Below are 19,080 nucleotides of genomic sequence, written 5' to 3' on the forward strand. Positions count from 1 at the left end.
GCTTGTCCGTTCTCTTGTAGCATAGTGCTGCACAGTGTGGGATCCTTACCAGATAGGAATGACGGACCACATCCAAAAAGTACAAAGAAGGGCAGTGTGTTTTGTATTATTGGGAAATAAGGGAGAGAGTTACTGAAATGATACAAGATTTGGGCTGGACACCATTAAAACACACATTTTTCGTTGCGTAGGAATCTTCTCATGAAATTTCAGTCACCAATTTTCTCCTCTGAATGCGAAAATATTGTGTTGACACTGACCTACATAGGGAGAAACGATCACTGCAGTAAAATAATGGAAATCAGACTCATACAGAAATATTTAGGTGTGTGTTCTTTCCGCACGCTGTATGCGATTGGAATCTAAATCTACATGGATACTCTGCAAATCACATTTAAGTGCCTGGCAGAGGGTTCATCGAATAATAGAAAATTGTGGCGGTGGTTTGATGAACCCTCAGCCAGGCACTTAAGAGTACCCATGTAGATGTAGATCGTTTCCAAGACTAGCAGTATGTGCTATGTCGTAGTAAGATGTGAAAGATGGTGACAATCGTGTGCAGACACGAACAGTATGCAGCATTGCTTTAGTTCGTCACCTTCCGCTTGCTAGACTGCATACACCTGTTTTATTACCAGATTTAATGATGGAAAAAGTCATGTGTGCTCCTCACTAAATGCAAGGTGTTTTTTTTTTTTAAACCAGGTTTATTGTTTGGGCCATTAATACATGTAGTGGAATGATACATTACTGAAATAAATTTTTATTTTACATGTAATTTTACATCACCTACATTGATCAACAGTGTAGTTGGATTAATGGTGCTAGCAGAACACTTTATTGTGTGATGTAAGTGATATCTATCTGGTTTCAACAGGTGCCTATGTTGAACTGTGATTGGAAACATATTGTAAAAAGAGATACGTGGAATAGAATTCAAAATTTTAAAGCTTAAAACTTTTAGCAACAGTTTTACTTTTAGCAAATGTCCTTTCCTGTCTGATGTAAAGACTGCATGTCTTCACAAGAATTTTGCCCAATGAGTGGCTTTAAAATTGACAAGTCATTACATCTGTTTTATTATTGAATCTTAATTTAAAAAATGCTGATACAGATAAATAACATGTATGGGCCATATTAAAGTTTTTTTTTTTTTAATGTTCTCGTTGGTGTGTGTGAAAATTCCAGGAGATATGGCTGATTGTTTTACATACATTCATTCATTTAATCAATTGTGGTCCTTGTTTTACACGTGGTGGCACCCAGCACTGCATATTAGCTGCAGCCACCTGTGTTTGTCAAAGTATGATACATCTCAATAGGATGAAGGCCTGGATTTTGTTTGCATGTCGTGCAGTGAAACACAAGTGTTTCACCACACTCCTCCCAAATAATCCTGGCATCTTTCCATTGCTGCATGAAACACAATCTTTCTGCTTTTTAACCTCCAAAGAAAATGAAAACAGCAGAAAAGTGATATTTCATAGCTGTTCTTCAATATGTATATATGATAAACAGTCATTTCATGTGTTGCTTCGAATTTCCCCATCCGCAGCTCGTGATCTAGTGGCTAGTGTTGCTGCCTCTGAATCATGGGGTCTCGGGTTCGATTTCCGGCTGGGTTCGGGGTTTTATGTGCCCGGGGACTGGGTGTTTGTGTTGTCACCATCATTTGTGACAGTGGCTAGATAGGACTATGTAAAAATTGGGACTTGGTATGGGCACTGGTGACCGCGTAGTTGAGCTCCCCACAAACCCATCATCATCATCATCATCATCATCATCATCATCGAATTTCCCAAAAAGGTTTTGCAGTTGAATGCTCTTTAGTTGTCTTGTTCTCTCAGCTTTTCTTACAAGTTTAAAACGGTTTGCCACAGATACATTAAGCAACCAGAAAAGTACTTTTCTGCAGTACTTAAGCATTTTTGTGACAAAACTGTAGCTGACAATGTAATGATCAGCTCTGCCGACAGCGTCCATTTTTGTAGTGTATGTTGTTATCACTGTAAGTTTTTCAGTTGTGTATTATCTGTTTCGGCTGTTAGTACTGTGGCATGCGTTCTGCATCAGCATGTGTGTACTTGTCGAGTCCCTTCTCTTGCTGTGTTAATATGATTTTTCTGTCGTCATTTGGGAGAGGTCAAAGACCACATTTTTGTTAAGCAGAGGAAGAAGACATCCCACTGTTACTGGGTGATCATGGATGGGGTGGGTGGTACATAACACTGACTCCTCTAAAGGCCCTTCTCCACATGAGAATTGGATTCAGCACTGTCTGAGGCTTGTGATACTCTTACGGTGTTTGCCCAAAAAGTTCAAAATGTTTTGATGAAAAGAAAAAGTGTTTCCAAAGTTTGTCCTGTACACCTTGACTTGTGAACAAAATCAATGAGGCATGGACACCAGCTGCAGCTTGATTGAAATGCAAAACGGGTCATTCCACGTTGAAACACAAAATAATTCAAGGATGCGTACACCCTCTATCTCAGATTTTCACAAAAGGTTGCACATTTGGTTATACTTACAACATAGGAACTTCTGTGAATTTTTTTTGGTCTCAGACTATAACTTTATTTTATACTGAATTTTAAATGTAGTGATGACTGGGCTCTGCAAGAATGTCAATGCAAAATGGTACTTATCTACATAAATGCCCATAACTCAGGAGTTTATTAAGCTTTTGATCTGGAATTTTTTTTCAGAAGTTATGTAAGGCATATAATTAACAGACATCCAGTTACTGAAGCAGTAATGTTATATAGAAAATAATTTTAAAAAATTAGTCCATGTCATTTATCAGGAAAATTGTGAAAATGTGGAAAAATGCTTATATCACATTTCTCCAATGTTCTTGGAAGATGATTTAGGTCTTAAATAATACCTTAGATTGTAAGCTCTCTAATAAAATAAAATTTTTAATGGGTCTCCTGCTAATTGACTAACACATCTTAAACCAAAATACTTTTTGCTGTGAAGGAAAAGGGTCATTTTAAGTAAGTTTGTTCACTCACTGTCTCAGATGCAGGGGTACCAAATTAGCGTATTTAATTATAACTCATTCTACACAGGCAAGTTAACTTTAAGTATGAAAATTTATTTCCTTTCATTTGAAAATTCAGTAATTTTGTAGACTATAATGTATATGGTTTGTGTGTTCAGCCAATCATCTCCTCACTGTATCTGCTCCCAGTAGCTGAATGGTCAGCGTGACAGATTGTCAGTTCTCTGGGCCCGGGTTTGATTCCCGGCTGGGTCAGGGAATTTTCTCAGCCTAGGGACTGGGTGTTGTGCTATCCTCATCCTATCATCCTCAGCAACTGTAGGTCGCCGAAGTGGCATCAAATTGAAAGACCGGCACCCGGCGGATGGTCTGCCCGACGGGGGGCCCTAGCCACACGATTAAATAAAACCTGCTCACAGTGATTAAAAAGTGTTCTTAGACAGCAGTAGCTGGTCTGAAACATTTATAGGCATGATGAAGACAATGCAACAATTGCTGACATCCATAGTTGAGAGTAACTGGCTTGCAACAATTAGTCTATTTGGCCTCAGTTGCTCTTTGTTTTTCTGAGAGAGAGCTCATATCTGTTTATATTGCGACCCTATTAAGTGAATTAGTGCTCAGTTAGTTGCGTTGAAAATGTGAATTCATGCACTGTTGGAAAACTTCTAAAAACACCATGTCATTTGGTAACCTATACCTTACTGAAAATAGAACAGCTGAGTGAAGACCAACGAGATTTGATATTGCTGCGATTCAGTACAAGCTTTCCACAAAATCAAGAGACTGCTACTATATGTGGACTTCACAGATGCTATTACTTAAAAGTTTTTGAAAGTCATCGACGAATTTGTTGTGATTCTCTCAAAAAACATAGACAAACAGTTTGATAATCTTTGAGGTCTGCTTGTCTTCATCTAAAACATTAACTGCTAAAAGAATCTCTGTAAAACCAGACCAAAAACTGTGCACAACATGTCACAAGTTTTGGAACAGAAAGCTGACATTAATAATACAAATGAAAGTGATGCAGATGATCCGGAGGTGGCATTTCATGAATCAGTACTAAAAAGCTTGGCACTCATTCAGTGTGTATATGGTATCCACCTAAATGTAAAACTGCTTGTTGATGTGGAACACATTGAAGAAACATACAAAGAACTTATACAATTTCTTGTATGTAAATCTGAAAACTAAGACTGCATGCTTAATCACTGTGATAAGTGTCCCACTGATGACAAACTGTCAGAGAATTATTAAAACAGAAAGTAGCGTTCAAAGATGCTGAAGATGAAATTGATTTCAGTCAGATCATTGGGCAGAATTGGTAAAGCAGTCTGCGACTGTTGGTGAATGCATAGACTTGCTGGTAACAAAATTTCAGGCAGTTAAACCACACTCAATTATATCAAAGTGTCAGTCTAAATCATTGAAAAAAACTGAAAGAAAATCTAACCCCCTAACCCCAGAAAAAGCAATTCTGTTAATGGCCTTTGCTGAAACTGCAGTTTTGTAATTCAGAATGAAATTCAGAGTTACCACTGGACAAGAAGCAGCTGTACAGTTCATCCCGCGTGTGTTTATCTGGTAAATGAAGAAAGTAGGTAATAGTGAACCACTGCTTTATAAGTGATGATATGGAACATGGTATAGGATTTGTAAATGAACATGGTGTAGGATTTATAAATGCTGTCCAGAAATAAATGGTTAAGCAGCTGGCAGAGCATTACCCACAAGTGCATTATTTCACTGATAGATGTGCTGCTCAATATGAGAATAGAAAAAGCTTTAAATTTTGTGTGAGCACAAAAACGATTTTTTTGATTGATGCTGAGCATTCTATTTGGTTACCAACCACAGTAAATCTGTGCATGTTGGTTTGGAAGAAACTGTAAAACATATATTGAGAAGAGCTAGTCTCCAACTAGCGGATGATGCACAAATAACAACTGCATCTGGTGTTCATTAATTCTGGAAATCTGATACTGACAAGTGCTTTTTTCACCTCTTACAAAAAGTCAATGTAGATTTTCTACACAAGAACCTTGAGAAGAGATTTTTGACGAACCACACAATACCTAGTACCATGAATTTTCACCATTACAAACCACTTTTTTGTGATTGTTCAGATTAGAAGAAAAACTTCTTCTGAAAAGCCTTTCTTGATTTTTTTTTCACTCAACAAAAATCTTTTGTAGCAGCTGTATATGATGACAGGTGGTACTGTCAGAAAAGTCTGTAGTGAAGAAGGGATGGTGAACTACTTTTTCTCCACCCACCTGGACCAGCAGTGTTTCTTATGGCTTGAGAAGGAAGACTCCTGTTTTGTGCCTTTGGAAAGCATTTTATGTGCTGTTGGTGTACCTAAATCAACATCGTTAGGCAGAATGTATTTCTTTAATAAAAAAGATATGAAGTTAACAGAATATAATTTGTCACAGTAGGTTAAAAACAGAGACGTTCTTAAGAAGTTTCATTGATAATTTCAAGGATCATCACTGCTGAACATGTACATTTTAAATTAATGTTAGTGTGGCTAGAATAGTTGCTGTTTAAAGATGCTAATTTGACACCCTAAATAAAGCTAACCAGTGTAGTGAAAATGTTTCAACGAAATTTATAAATTTTGGCTCTGTACTTTCATGAGGCAGCCTTACTATAGATTGTCAGATTATGTAATCTGGTTTGAATGATCTTCTGAACAATTATTTGATATATGTTAAATGAACATCAAATATCTACCAAAATTCTGGTGCTCCTTCTTTTTTTCTTTTTCTTTTTAAAAATCATCAGTTTCGATAAAAATAAATGTTGTGTGAGCTGTCAAAGTGTTTTACATATTTAAAAATCGTTGTTTGGACCACAGAAGCTTAAGTTGATTTTTCTATATGCCTGTAAGTCAAGAATAGTTATTACCTTTTTTCCAATAAAGATACATTCCTCCTGTGACATCTAGGGAAATATGGCAGTGATGTGTTGGAAATACGAGGTGTGATTGGAAAGTTTTAAGAATGGATCTGCTACTGCTTACTGGTTTGGTGGGCTGGTACACGGAGGGTGGGGAGTGAGTCATTGCCTTGTCCTTAAATGCTCTCTGACAGGAAACTCTTTTTCCTTTATTCAGTCCGTTGTGGCAGCTGGTTGAGTGCGGGTCTGTTAGGGCTCGTTGCCAGATTCTGTCAGCGTGAAAATGGAGCAATGAGTTTGTGTGAAATTGTTTTAAAACTAGGAAATCAGCTTCTGAGACTTACAAACTATTAAAAACAGCTTTTGAAGATTATTGTATGAGTGAGTCAAACGTTTTTGTCTGGTTCAATAGATTTAAAAAATGTCTGAATCATTTGAAGATGAACCACGATCTGTCCGTCCTTCCACCTCAAAAATGAATGAAAATGTTGTGAAAGCTCATGAAAAAGTGTGCTCTGATCGTAGACTTACAATTAGGGAGGTTGCTGATGAACTTAATTTAAGTTTCTATTCAATTCAGTCAATTTTAACTGAAGATCTGAACATGCATCGGGTGTCCGCAAAATTCATTCCAAAAGTGTTGTCAAGTGACCAGACGTAATACCGGCTTGAAGTGTGCCAAAAACTTATTAATCAGACTAAAATTGACCCATATTTGTTAAATAGGGTAATTGCAGGTGGCGAATCATAGGTATTTGGATATGATCCTGAAACCAAAGTGTAGTCTTCGCAGTGGAAGACTCGAGATTCACCATGACCGAAAAAAGCACTGCAAAGTCGGTTGAAGGTGAAGACAATGTTGGGGACTTCTTTTTTCGATTCTACCGGTATTGTGCATCATGAATTTACCCCTGGAGGACAGACTATTAACCCGGAATACTACAAATGTGTCCTTGAGCGTTTGCATGAAAAGGTGCAGAAGAAAAGGCCTGCATTGTGGAAAGACAGGAGTTGGGTGCTACACCATGGCAATGATCCGGCTCATCGTGCCTTCTCCATCGTTGAATTTTTCGCCAAATTCAAAATTACTGTGCTTCCACAACCACCATATTCCCCTGATTTGGCTCCTGCAGACTTCTACCTGTTTCCTAAACTGAAATTTTCACTGAAAGGGAGGCAATTTGACTCAATTGAAGACATCCAGGCAAATACGGAGAGTGTCCATAACACACTTGAGCAAAAAAATTTCCATGAATGTTTCCAAAAGTGGAAACACTGTTGGAGTCAGTGTGTTCAGCCAGAAGGGGTCTATTTTGGAGAAAATGCATAACAGTAGCATGTAAGTATCAACATTGTACAGTTACAAGCTCATTCTTAAAACATTCCAACCACACCTTGTAAGATACTGTCTGTTGTTATTATTGTTATTATTATTACTACTTTTATCTGAAGTAATGCAATCCAGATGACAAACTTCAGTTGCTGCAATGTGTCTGGGCTTTTTCTGGAAATTGGGAAGTGAAACATTTTAAATTTTTTCTATCGTGTTTTGTAACTTTACTGCTTAAATAATTACATGTCTTTCAAGTATCTGCTTCTCTTAACTGATGAAAAAAAAAAATAATTCCAAATCAAAAGCTTCATAAACACCTGAGTTATGGGCATTTATTTTAATAAGTACCATTTTGCATTGACATTCTTGCAGTGCCCAGTTTATCAGAATATTACTAAATTTGAAATCCATTATAAAAAAGTTTTAGCCTGAGAGCAAAAAGGTTTTTTATAAGTTCTTATGTTATAAGTATAAGCAAATGTACAAAATTTGATAAAATCTGAGATGATACGTGACACGACCTGTGTGATATGACGTGGAATGACCCAAAGACCAACAATCCCTTTGTTGTTGTTGTTGTTGTTGTTGTTGTTGTTATTGTTGTCGTCCTCAGTCCTGAGACTGGTTTGATGCAGCTCTCCATGCTACTCGACCCTGTGCAAGCTTCTTAATCTCCCAGTACCTACTGCAACCTGCATCCTTCTGAATCTGCTTAGTGTATTAATCTCTTGGTCTCCCTCTACGTTTTTTACCCTCCACGCTGCCCTCCAATACTAAATTGGTGATCCCTTGATGCCTCAGAACATGTCCTACCAACCGATCCCTTCTTCTAGTCAAGTTGTGCCACAAACTTCTCTTCTCCGCAGTCCTATTCAATACTTTCTCATTACTTATGCGATCTACCCATCTAATCTTCAGCATTCTTCTGTAGCACCATATCTCGAAAGCTTCTATTCTCTTCATGTCCAAACTAGTTATCGTCCATGTTTCACTTCCATACATGGCTACACTCCATACAAATACTTTCAGAAATGACTTACTGACACTTAAATCTATACTCGATGTTAACAAATTACTCTTCTTCAGAAACGCTTTCCTTGCCATTGCCAGTCTACATTTTATATCCTCTCTACTTCAACCATCATCAGTTATTTTGCTCCCCAAATAGCAAAACTCCTTTACTACTTGAAGTGTCTCATTTCCTAATCTAATTCCCTCAGCATCACCCGATTTAATTTGACTACATTCCATTATCCTCGTTTTGCTTTTGTTGATGTTCATCCTATACCCTCCTTTAAGGACACTGTCCATTCCATTCAACTGCTCTTCCAAGTCCTTTGCTGTCTCTGACAGAATTACAATGTCATCGGCGAACCTCAAAGTTTTTATTCTTTCTCCATGGATTTTAATACCTACTCCAAAATTTTCTTTTGTTTCCTTTCCTGCTTGCTCAATATACAGATTGAATAACATCGGGGAGAGGCTACAACCCTGTCTCACTCCATTCCCAACCACTGCTTCCCTTTCATGTCCCTCAACTCTTGTAACTGCCATCTGGTTTCTGTACAAATTGTAAACAGCCTTTCGCTCCCTGTATTTTACCCCTGCCACCTTTAGAATTTGAAAGAGAGTATTCCAGTCGACATTGTCAAAAGCTTTCTCTAAGTCTACAAATGCTAGAAATGTAGGTTTGCCTTTCCTTAATCTTTCTTCTAATATAAGTCATAAGGTCAGTATTGCCTCACGTGTTCCAGTATTTCTATGGAATCCAAATTGATCTTCCCCGAGGTCGGCTTCTACTAGTTTTTCCATTCGTCTGTAAAGAATTCGTGTTAGTATTTTGCAGCTGTGGCTTATTAAACTGATAGTTCGGTAATTTTCACATCTGTCAACACTTGCTTTCTTTGGGTTTGGAATTATTGTATTCTTCTTGAAGTCTGAGGGTATTTCGCCTGTTTCATACATCTTGGTCGCCAGATGGTTGAGTTTTGTCACACTGGCTCTCCCAAGGCCGTCAGTAGTTCCAGTGGAATGTTGTCTACTCCGGGGGCCTTGTTTTGACTCAGGTCTTTCAGTGCTCTGTCAAACTCTTCACGCAGTATCGTATCTCCCATTTCATCTTCATCTACATCCTTTTCCATTTCCATGATATTGTCCGCAAGTACATCGCCCTTGTATAGACCCTCTATATACTCCTTCCACCTTTCTGATTTCCCTTCTTTGCTTAGAACTGGGTTTCCATCTGAGCTCTTGATATTCATACAAGTGGTTCTCTTTTCTCCAAAGGTCTCTTTAATTTTTCTGTAGGTAGTATCTACCTTACCCCTAGTGAGATAAGCCTCTACATTCTTACATTTGTCCTCTAGCCATCCCTGCTTAGCCATTTTGCACTTCCTGTCGATCTCATTCTTGAGACGTTTGTATTCCTTTTTGCCTGCTTCATTTACTGCATTTTTATATTTTCTCCTTACATCCATTAAATTCAATATTTCTTCTGTTACCCAAGGATTTCTACTAGCCCTTGTCTTTTTACCTACTTGATCCTCTGTTGCTACCCATTCTTCTTCTACTGTATTTCTTTCCCCCATTCCTGTCAATTGTTCCCTTATGCTCTCCCTGAAACTCTGTACAACCTCTGGTTTAGTCAGTTTATCCAGGTCCCATCTCCTTAAATTGCCTCCTTTTTGCAGTTCCTTCAGTTTCAATCTACAGGTCATAACCAATAGATTGTGGTCAGAGTCCACATCTGCCCCTGGAAAAGTCTTACAATTTAAAACCTGATTCCTAAATCTCTGTCTTACCATTATATAACCTATCTGATACCTTTTAGTATCTCCAGGGTTCTTCCATGTATACAGCCTTCTTTTATGATTCTTGAACCAAGTGTTACCTATGATTAAGTTGTGCTCTGTGAAAAATTCTACCAGGTGGCTTCCTCTTTCATTTTTTAGTCCCAATCCATATTCACCTACTATGTTTCCTTCTCTCCCTTTTCCTACTCTCGAATTCCAGTCACCCATGACTATTACATTTTTGTCTCCCTTCACTATCTGAATAATTTCTTTTATTTCATCATACATTTCTTCAATTTCTTCGTCATCTGCAGAGCTAGTTGGCATATAAACTTGTACTACTGTAGTAGGTGTGGGCTTCGTATCTATCTTGGCCACAATAATGCGTTCACTATGCTGTTTGTAGTAGCTTACCCGCATTCCTATTTTCCTATTCATTATTAAACCTACTCGTGCATAACCCGTATTTTATTTCGTGTTTATAACCCTGTAGTCACCAAACCAGAAGTCTTATTCTTCCTGCCACCGAACTTCACTAATTCCCACTGTATCTAACTTTGACCTATCCATTTCCCTTTTTAAATTTTCTAACCTACCTGTCCGATTAAGGGATCTGACATTCCACACTCTGATCCATAGAACACCAGTTTTTTTTCTCCTTTGTGGAAAAAAATCACCAGGAATGTCAGGTCTTAATGTTATACAAACCGTCTCAACATTGCGATGCGCAGAAACTCACATGAAGTGTCAACACTTTGACAACCTAACAGACACTCAAACCAATGTGATGTGAGAGCTGAAAGTCATCTGAGGAGGAAAGGAGGACATTCTTGATTGTTTCACATAGCTGTATGAATGTGGGGGGAGAAACATTAAAAATCACCATATTAACATTTCTCTATTATTTATTAATCCAGTCTCAAAACTGTTGGACTGCTGGGAATTCAGTCACAACTGGTTTTATGTACACTATGCTGTGGCAGTTGCAAAGAATTGAAGAGATTCTTTTGAACTCTTTAAATAAAATATATCAGATTGGACGGTTTTCCAATTCGTGAAGGGAGACAGTTGTGGTCTCCTTCCCCCTATCAGGCAGGAAAACTCTGCAGTAGTTATCAAACTGTTGTCTTTCCACAGTAGTGCTTATTTTTAGATTTTCTTTGTGTGTGTGTGTGTGTGTGTGTGTGTGTGTGTGTGTGTGTGTGTGTAATTTTTGATTTACTTATAATTTTAAAGCTCAGAAGATTGGTTAGGTTGCTGGTCCTCACATTTGATTCAGAGCTATTGTGCCTATCACACCTGGAGGAGATAGGACAAGGACTGAACTGCCTTAGTCAGACATCATGGGAAGCAGACGAGCTACATCTGATCCATGTTTATAAAATTTTGTATCCCGTAGCTAGATTATAGGTGTATGATTTATGGATCCATGTGACCTATATGCCTCATTACTATTGACACTACCTACCATGATGTTGATACCCAGTCTATGTGAGGCTGGGGATCTGCCAGCTGCCGCTCCACATAGTGTATCATGTGTAAAAGTTCTTCAATGTTGCTGAATCACTGGTTTAAAAAAAAATCATTGTTCACAGTGTTGTGAAAACAATACTCCCTAATTGTCTGTGAGCAGTGGAACAATTTGGTTCCCATGCTAAGCACTACCTAGTTGCGTTTTGTATGATACACATACCAACTCCAACTTGGGGTTGGAGCCAACTGCCAATTTGCTATTGAAGAGGCCTGGATTAATTTTAAATTTAGTGATGTACAGGATTGACTGTACTCTTGCATATTATTTTAATTTTTTTTAATGAAATTTTATGAGAGCACCGTAACTATATAGTTGTATTTGCAATTGGGTCTAAACAGGAGGACACTCTTGGATGCCCAGTGTTTTTCACCATATGTGTTTTCGAGATTTGTTCCCCAGATAATTTTATTGTATTTGACTTGAAATTACATGCAATCAGGATGGTACTGGAGCACATGTGATGTATTTATGTTGAGATATTATTTTTTCATGGCACTGGAGCAGATGGGATGTATTTGTGTTGAGATATTCAACTGCCCTGATTACCTGAGTGCCCTTTATATGTTCGATGCAAGTGCCAGACTGATATGTTAAGGACATCCTTCTCCATGTAGAAATACTGGGAAGTGAGGCATCATTTATTGGGATACCAGAACACATGGTGATTCTGGAAAGTTAAGAGGATGTGGCTACTAAGAAGACACGTACTCAAAATCCCATGCTTCACTGTACAGTTGCCTACTTGCTAGATCCTCACTGGTGAGGCACTGGGTCATGCACCTGTGGACAGTAAGCTGAGGAAAGACGAAATTTTTCTCAGCCAGCTATGACTATGGTGCAGTCTGATGACACATCTTCCTGCTTCGACAAGACAACCCTTCAACGTGTAGTATTTGTGGTGTACAGATTTCAGCACACCACATTTTATTTGAATGTATTTTATATTTAAATAAGAGGGCAGACATTAGTTTACCAGCCCACTTATCCTCTATTTTAGTAGATGATAAGATGAATGTATTGAAACTTTTAAAATTTTGTGCAATATCTAACTTGCTTCCTAAACTATTACAGAAAGTAAGTTTTGATGTGGTCAGGATGGCTGACCGGCTGTTTATTTTGTAAGTGATCAACAAGCTACCCTTTCCGAAATTATTATTTTAGCTCTTTATTCAAGAGATCAATTCGGATTTTTACAACAAATTTCTATGTAGACAAAGTGAGCAGTTCAATATTTGCATGATTGAACTGTCTGGGTAAGTGAGCCTGATTGTGAAAATGGGAGAGAGATTGTGATTTTGATTGAGTTTTTATTTCATGAATTTGTTTTAACAGTCGTCACTTCAAACTAATTAACCTGTTGTGTTCATTTTCTTGTTTAGTGCTCTCATGATTTGCATGAATCTGTGATGATGTGGAAACACATCCAAATAAAATTGAATGTAATCAGCTGAGAAAAATGAAAAAAATAGTGTTTGATATTCAGCTTTCAATTTGCTACCATATTCAGAAATATTCCTAGAAATGTTTCCAATTCCAGTTCAGTTTCATGATTGTTGTTTATTTATGGTAAGAAGCATGTAGTTTTGTTAAATCTGCAATACTCTGCAGAAGTTCATTGTTAAATAACAGTTTGCAGAAGCATAACAAAATGACAAGATACCTTGAATGTGAACACAACTTCTCTGAACAGTAAATGTTTTTGCCTGTAATGACTAGGGACCTGAAAAATTTGCATGTTGCAAAAAAAAAAAAAAAAAAAAAAGTGAATATAAATGCGAATTGTGTCTCAGAATGCAAAAACACAAAATTATCTAACATTTGCTATTTCATAGCAAATTGCATCTTGACAAACTATTTGATCAGTGAAAGTTTGAAATAACTTTGTTTTCTGCATATAAATATTGAAAAAGTAAGCAATTTTTGGTTACTGGTATTGCCCATCATCTTGAGAAGCCCAACTCGGAAAGGTAATGTCTGTAAGAACGTGTTTGCAAAATAAAATGTAGACAGACAAATCAGTGCACTCGATGTTCTGATGCCATGCCAGCTACAGGCAGTTGGATGGTCTATATTAAATACACACCACATAATGCAACGTATTACTCAGCTGTGGGACCACGCATCTTAGGACAAAGAAATGCTTAAGTTTGTCTGCTAGCCAAAGTCAAAATTTAAGTATAATATGGGCATTGTAATGTGGCAATTTTAAGTGGTGGGTGTTTGAAACAGCAGTTGTATCAAATATTGATAGAGGTCAGGTCTGACCTTCCTTGTGTACAACACTGCTGACCTCGGAAAGTAATTGTGCGGTAGCTGCTGTTGAATGCTTTTTGTTATGTGTTGCTAATGGTTTTCTTAGTTAGTATGAAATGAGTGGAAACATTAATCCTAACCCATTATAGAGTTTGATTATTTCCCTCACAACACCAGAAGGGATTGGCACTCCCTGTAACCATGCATCAGTTCAGCCTTTGCAGAATTGGAGAACATTGGTGTAGGCTGGTGCCCTGTGAGGAGGAGGTGGGCCTTTTTTCCTCATACCGCTCCTGTTCCTTCTGATGCTCATAGTTCTAATTTGTTTATAATCACAGTAGAAAACCAGTTTATAATTTGCACATTCTGCACTATAGCAACCAGAAAACAAAAATTTCAGTGTATTTTGACAACATTGATATTCTCCTCCCAGTGTATGAACAGATTCATTTTTGTGCTAAATGCCTTGTTGGTTCTGTCTGTTGCACTTCAAACGTGGATCGCATAGATGCAAATGCCCACAAAGGGTCAAAATTAATATTTTGGAGATTTTGTAATTATCAAATTGTGTGAGAAAAGAAAAATGCCAGGAAACACTTCACATAAGAGAAACAATCAGTTCTATGTGGGAAAAAGCTGCTGATTTTTAACAGAAATAATAATTTGTTGAAAACTTAAAATAGAACCAAAAAGAGAAAAGCAGATACCATTTTGAGGAAAAAAGTGTTGGAAGAGTTTTGCAAAAGCAAACATTCCTGTCAAAAAGCTTCCCTATCACCAGAAAGTTATTTCTTATCGTTGGGGGATTTGCCTTCAAGCACATAGTGTGACGACCTTTTAAATTTTTGTTTAATAATTTACACAAAACACAAATTTTGCCAAAAATAGATGTTTGACTTTTCAGGTCTCTAGTAATGACATTCTTCTTGTGCCCTGCAGCTTTTCTCAGCCACCAGTTTGTCATGACTTCCTCCACCTCATTCACCACTCAATCTCAGTTTTGAGGAGGACCATCATCACTTTTCTCCAAAATCAAATTCTTCACATTCTTTGTAATGCATTTCACACTTTGATTCATCACTCATATTTAGAAGTTTTTCAATTCATCTGACACTCAGTGCACTTCAGCAGTAGTACCAGTTGTACTTATGGCTGCTCTCCAGTCATTATAGAGTAGTAACAAGATTGTTTCATGTTAAAACTTCAATGAAACATTGTGAAATGTTCAGATAACTTGGTTTAAAGAATAGCATACAAGGTGTCACAACATTAATGAATTGCTTGTACTGTATAACAAACAATTTTGTAGAAGAAATTACATGACCCACAGGCTTAACTGTAGTACTGGAACTGGAAAATAACAACTTGTTAGTATTCCAAGCCTGCTATTCCTTGATTCGTATCTATGATGATGATGTATGTACATTGACTTTCTACTTCTAGAATGATGATTTCAGGCACCAGATCAGTGCTTTAGAATTAAGAAAATTAATATGCATATACTTCTATTTCTGCACATGTATTGTGCAGTAAACTATGAAACAAATTGTAAGTTGTTAACTACCGAAAAAAATATTAATATGTTGCTTGTAGTATACAGAATTCTGCTGTAGTATTCCTGATGATCCCTGTAAGTTTTACGTACATTACTCCAAACACGTGACATGATTGAAGTTATTTATTTATTCACAATTATAGAAGCCTGAAGACATTCTATCTTCATTGAATAGTGGTAGATATGTTTCGCCTGCAAGGCAGAATAATCAATCAGCATTGTAACTTTCTTACCCGTTAGCTAGTTTGATTTCAGTCTTAATTTTCTTTTAAGTGCAGTTATTTTGGTTTGAGTGCTACATACAGTGTTATATAGACACCTCTTTGAACGTTGCTTGTTTGTGCTTGCAAATGGCTTATATGTAATGTTTATATGTATGCTAAAATTAGATTGTTGCATGAAGAGTCATTAAATATTTAAAAACTTGAGAAAGGTGTATTGTCTGATACTTTACTGACACCCTTCTATTGTTACTTGGCCTCATTTTTCTAGTTCAGCATTAATTGAATAGAGCTTAACACAATATGAGGCGCAGAATGTAACTAATTTGAAGTATAAATGTGGTTTGTCATGAAACAGTAGACTGCCATCTATTGTGGTATTTACTCACTGTTATCTTTGTTGCTAAGCAGTTGATTTAATTGTACTTTGTTTGGAGAAAAAGTGTAACTGCACCATTTTTAGCAAATAAATTCTATAACAGCAGTCTTTGAGGTTAAGTCTTTCACTGATTATTGCGTTAAAATATTTTGTGTGTTTTGTGTCTTTGTAGATGAAGCACCTAATATGGATGAAACAATTAGGCAAGCAAACATTGAAATCCAGGCTGAGAATCGTAATCTCCAAGCATTAAACACATCGTTGCATGAGAAGTACCACACAATTTCACTTAAGGTCAGTGCCATTTTAAATTTAAAAGATGCTATTGAAAACCTACTAATGTATCAAACTAGGAAGCAGCATTTGGCAAAAGAGTTTTTTTGATTCTTTTGAATCTTTGACTAAACTTTCCATCTCTGCTGTTACATTGTGCATGCATGAGTAAGTTGAAGCCTTGTGTTTGAGTGAGTACCCCCATAGCCGAATGGCTTTGCATCACTGCCTTCAGAGCGGAAGGAGTTGCATTTGATTTCCACTACCTGTCAAAAGTTTAAATTTAAAACAGACTTTAGCACATAATATAATTTAATTTCATTTTAAAAGATCTGTGTGAGATGATCTTCAGACCAGTTACTCCATGATGACTGTTGGAGGTGGTGGCACTAAGCAGGAACCACTCTAGAAATGTGGGAGGTTCAGCTGCAGTTGATCTCTCTTTCTCTCTCATTATTTCTGATTGTCAAAGGCTGACTTATTTTCTTCATATCATCGCAAGTCCTCATAATGTACATCCCATGGCATTCATGATAAAAGTAGGAAAACTGAGAAATTCTCTGCATCAAGCACACTGGGTAAAAGTCATTTACTTGGATATACGTGTTTTGTGCCCAATATGCAGGGGGAAAAAAAAGTGGTTTGTGTTCACGAAGACACTTTAACACATTGGATTATGTAAAAGACTATGGATTTTTATTGCGAAGATCCAATGATGCAATAGGAATCTATAATATTATCTATACTATCAGTTACAAAAAAGGCTGTTTTCCTCTCCTCTCTGAGGCAAAATACATAGAATGTTGACTAATCAAACGATAGAAAAATCCAGGATGAAATGTAATAATATTTTGAAAAGGAAAGTTGCTACTCACCATATAGCGGAGATGTTGCGTGACAGATAGCACTCCGTCTTCAGGCCACAAGTGGCCTACCAGCACCATCTGACTGCCATGTCATCCTTGGTGGAGGATGCGGATAGGAGGGGCATGGGGTCAGCACATCGCTCTCCCGCTCATAAGATGGTATTCTTGACCGAAGCCGCTGCTATTCAGTTGAGTAGCAATTGGCATCATGAGGCTGAGTGCACCCTGAAAAATGGCTACAGTGCATGGCGGCCTGGATCTCACGGGAACCGGCTTATCCACTTGCGGCAAGGCCGTTGCCTTGAGTGACAGATAGGCATAACAAAAAGACTGCCACAAATAATAGCTTTCAGCCAGTAAGGCCTTCGTCAAACTTAGATGACAAACACACATGTACACGCTAGCGTAAACACAACTCACTCACACAACTGTAGTCTCAGGCAACTGAGGCCACACTGCAAGCAGCAGCACCCATGATGGGAGTGGTGACTCAGTGGGGTTAAGGAGAAGGCTGGGTCGAGTAGGGGAAGGGATAGTAGGGTAGGTTTGGTGGGCAGTGACATGCTGTTGGGGAGCACGAGGAGCAAGATGGAGAGAGGGTAGGGCAGCTATGTGCAGTCTGCAGGTTAGATGGAGGGAGCAGAGGGGTGGGAAGGGGATAGTGGAAAAGGAGAGAAGTAAAGAGACAGGGTGTGATGGAAGAATTAGGGCTGTGTAGTGCTGGAATGGGAACAGAGAAGGGGCTGGATGGGAAAGGACAGCGACTGCCGAAGGTTGAGGCCAAGATGGTTATGGGAGCATAGGATATATTGCAGGAAAGTTCCCACCTGCGCAATTCAGAAAAACTGGTGTTGGTTGGAAGGATACATACAACACAGGCTGTGAAGCAGTCATTGAAACGAGGGATGCCATGTTTGACAGCATGCTCAGCAACAGGGTGGTCCAGTTGTTTCTTGGCCATAGTTTGTCGGTGGCAATTCATGTAGGCAGTCAGCTTGTTGGTTGTCATGCCCACATATAATGCAGCACAATGGTTGCACCTCAGCTTGTAGATCACATGACTGGTTTCACAGATAGCCCTGTCTTTGATGGGATAGGTGATGTTTGTAACTGGGCTGGAGTTCGTGGTGGTGGGAGGTTGGATACGAAAGATCTTGCATGTAGGTCTATTTAAAGGGGTATGAGCCAAGAGGTAAGAGGTTGGGAGCAGGGGTTGTGTAGGGATAGGCGAATATGTTGTGTAGGTTCGGTGGACGATGGAATATCACTGTCGGAGGTGTGGGAAGGATAGTGCACAGGACATTTCTCATTTCAGGGCAATAGAATATTGACTCCAGTTTAACAAACCATTTGGTCAGTGTTGGGTACAAAATCTGAATGAAATCTATTAATGACTGGTGCAATCGGCTTCTGGAAAAGCTGCTGTGCTTAGAGTATTTTGATATGTTATGTTATCAGACAAGACATATTTTGTGATGTGACAGTGCTGGATTCAGTATCTTTGGTTGAAACATTTCACAAAAGACAGTAAGAAGGGAATTTGAAATAAATATCCTCTGTATACTGCAATAATTCACTTGCAGCCTATGGTTGTAACATTCTAGTTATCATGTTCTGTTTGTGAGTCTCACTTCAACAAATCAATTGAATTCAGATTTGTCAGTAATGAACATATGCTGGTTCATACCATCTCTTTCAGTTCCCATCTTTACAACTCTTGCGTATCAGGACACATTTGGAGCTATTCTTCTACATTGTGTAAGGTTTCAGTTAAATGTTCATTCACTACGGTTATCACCTTTACTTTAACATAAGGAAGTGTATATTAAAAATGTCTTCCTTGATATGTGCTGTGTAACTATCATTAGTAAGTGATGGAGGATAGCTCCATTCTGTGACAGTAAAGTGACTCTAGAAAAGGCATATCAGTTTCAAATAATTCTTTATTATTGTTATGTTCTTT

The 19,080-nt window shown here is 38.0% G+C and overlaps 1 protein-coding gene across 5 annotated transcripts in view; it reads left to right on the forward strand.

Moving 5' to 3' along the window:
- The window catches only part of LOC126272043 (E3 ubiquitin-protein ligase Bre1), a 263,497-nt gene that overhangs the window by 28,245 nt on the left and 216,172 nt on the right, over positions 1-19,080 (forward strand). For all 5 annotated transcript variants that reach the window (XM_049974561.1, XM_049974569.1, XM_049974584.1 and 2 more), the window contains exon 5: positions 16,151-16,272. In XM_049974561.1, the coding sequence (XP_049830518.1) occupies positions 16,151-16,272 (122 nt within the window). The remainder of the gene's footprint in view (positions 1-16,150; positions 16,273-19,080) is intronic.

Source organism: Schistocerca gregaria, chromosome 1, assembly GCF_023897955.1.
Source record: "Schistocerca gregaria isolate iqSchGreg1 chromosome 1, iqSchGreg1.2, whole genome shotgun sequence".
NCBI lineage: Eukaryota > Metazoa > Arthropoda > Insecta > Orthoptera > Acrididae > Schistocerca > Schistocerca gregaria.